The sequence below is a fragment of the Nanorana parkeri genome, unplaced genomic scaffold, assembly GCF_000935625.1.
Source record: "Nanorana parkeri isolate BGI_ZX_2015 unplaced genomic scaffold, ASM93562v1 scaffold18, whole genome shotgun sequence".
Lineage (NCBI taxonomy): Eukaryota > Metazoa > Chordata > Amphibia > Anura > Dicroglossidae > Nanorana > Nanorana parkeri.
This window is the reverse complement of record NW_017306286.1, coordinates 801,770-803,905: the sequence shown is the minus strand read 5'-3', so window position 1 is coordinate 803,905 and position 2,136 is coordinate 801,770. Positions and strand designations below refer to the sequence as shown.

The window sequence follows — 2,136 nt, the reverse complement described above, 5'->3', positions numbered from 1 at the left end:
AAAAAAAAAAAAAGAAGAACTAGTCATGTTTGGGCTCATCAGGACTCTGACCATGACCATAAAGCCTTCAATGATCAGATCTCTCAAAGCTTACTTATGGAGAGTTTTTATTACTCCCTTTATTAAGCTTTGGATTTGTCCCTGTTTGACACATTAGTTGGAGTGGCCTTTTGGTATACAGGCTTCCCCGGACCGGCCACTACACAATAGATATGCTTTGACAAAGTGCAGGAAATGTACAACATCTTGTATATGTAGCCTTGGGACTGAGAAAAATCCCTGAGTTCATAAGTAGTTGCAATTATTTTTACCTGTACAGATTTACTCAGTATGTCAGGAACAATGCCAATACTTGTTACCTGTTCACTGGCACAGCTTGCAAACTAAAAGGTTATACAGTTACAACAAAAACATTCACACAGTGGGACAAGCTGCTTTATTATTGTGCGTTTCTTTATTCTGCTGTTCTGATGGTAAAGGCAAGCCCTATTTCCTAAGAGAACGGCATATGAAGGTGACAAGGCGCTCTGCTGAAAAGGTGAGGTGCTAGCCGCTCGCCACCGTCTGCTCCTTATCCTGCTTCAGTCTGTAATCCGCTAAGGCAGCCCTAATTGCATCTTCTGCCAGCACTATGAAAAAAATAGAACACAGCAAAGCAACATTTTAATGATATTAAATGAGTCATTCAGAAGCCTCTCGGCACATTTCCTTCTATGAGCTTCCCAGTTTGTGTAACCTGTTAGCCAGTGGAATAATGCTACTAGTATGCTGGCCAGGAAAACTATATGGCTAAAGCTTTCAAAACTACAGCCGAATAACTCGAGAAGATGACCAACTGCTACATGACATGGAGATAGATAGATAGAGATAGATAGATAGATTGAAGAGCGATGCTGGAAAAATCGAGGAATATGGAGTAATATTTACTTTGTTCCACAAAGCCTACCCTCGAATTTTGTGGTTGCACCCCTGCCTCCTCCACAAAAAATGCAGGGCAATGCCAAAGGACTGCCCACAGCCAGGAGCATTAGGGAGGAGGGTGCCAGACCTGGGGGTAGGGGGGCTAAGGGATTCTGACTCTTCACCCTCCCTCCTGACTTAATGAGCATTTAACCCTTGCAGTGGGGACTCGAGCCCAAATCCTTTTAGTTTTAGACCAATTATAGAATGGTTAAAACCAGTCAGGTTTTTGTTTTTTTATGCTGTTTCTCTCCCAATGAGAACCAAGTGGGGGGAAATTCCCTCTTAGTGGCTGTCACCAGAAGAGTCGCCATTAGAAAATGTCTCCTCCATTACTTTTGTAATTGTAAAATGTTTCATTTGCCATTACATTTGAAAGCCGGGACAAAAAGTATTAACATGGCAAAGTCTTTACTACCACCTACTGGTTGTTAGCAAGTATTACATCCTTCTGTAAAGTCAACGTACTGTTTATAAACAGCAGCTCTTAAAAAGTAGAACTATGAGGTGAGTGCTTTTCACTCACCTCATAGTTCTAGCCGACCTGTGACAATGAGACTGTCACAGGTCTGCTCAGTAGATCGGGAAGTGAGCGAACACATAGCGGAGTTCGCTCACTTCTCGATCCCGTCACAGCTCTCTGCCGCGACGGGGGAGTGGCTGGATTCCCCGCTCTGATCCTCCAGCGCTGACTGGAGGAAAGGACGGGGGAGGGGGCGGGTTACAGGTAGCTCTGTCTCTAGATAAGCAGAGCCAGCTGTCACTCACTCAGCTGGGGGATCTCGACAGTAATGTCAGGATCTGTCCCAGCTCCGGCGGTCTCAGTATACCGGAAGCTATCTGTATCTGTAGCTCGCGGTATACTGAGCTTTGGGTGACGGGAGGATGCTAGTTTGTGTCCTCCCATGACACTGGCGAGAACTATGGGGAAAAGCACTGACCCCATAGTTCTTTAAATAACTTCACCAAAAAGAATTGTGTAACCAGGTATACGGTGAAGGTATAACTGGGCATTGCAAATCCTAAAGATATATTAACCTGGTTAATCAAAGTTCTTCCTAGGGACACTATGCATACTATCCCATCCCAAAAAAAATAAAAAATTAGCTAGAAAAGCTTCTGTGCACCTCTGATGTAGGTTTTGTAGCGCTTTTTCTGCCCCAAAAAAAACAAAAC

General features: G+C 44.0%; 1 protein-coding gene across 1 annotated transcript in view; it reads right to left on the bottom strand.

Moving 5' to 3' along the window:
* Positions 1–454: 454 nt before the first annotated feature.
* Positions 455–2,136, bottom strand: part of ISCU (iron-sulfur cluster assembly enzyme) — a 16,042-nt gene continuing 14,360 nt past the window's right edge. Inside the window, exon 5 of the mRNA XM_018560934.1 lies at positions 455–629. Coding sequence (XP_018416436.1) covers positions 547–629 — 83 coding nt within the window. The 3' untranslated portion in view covers positions 455–546. The remainder of the gene's footprint in view (positions 630–2,136) is intronic.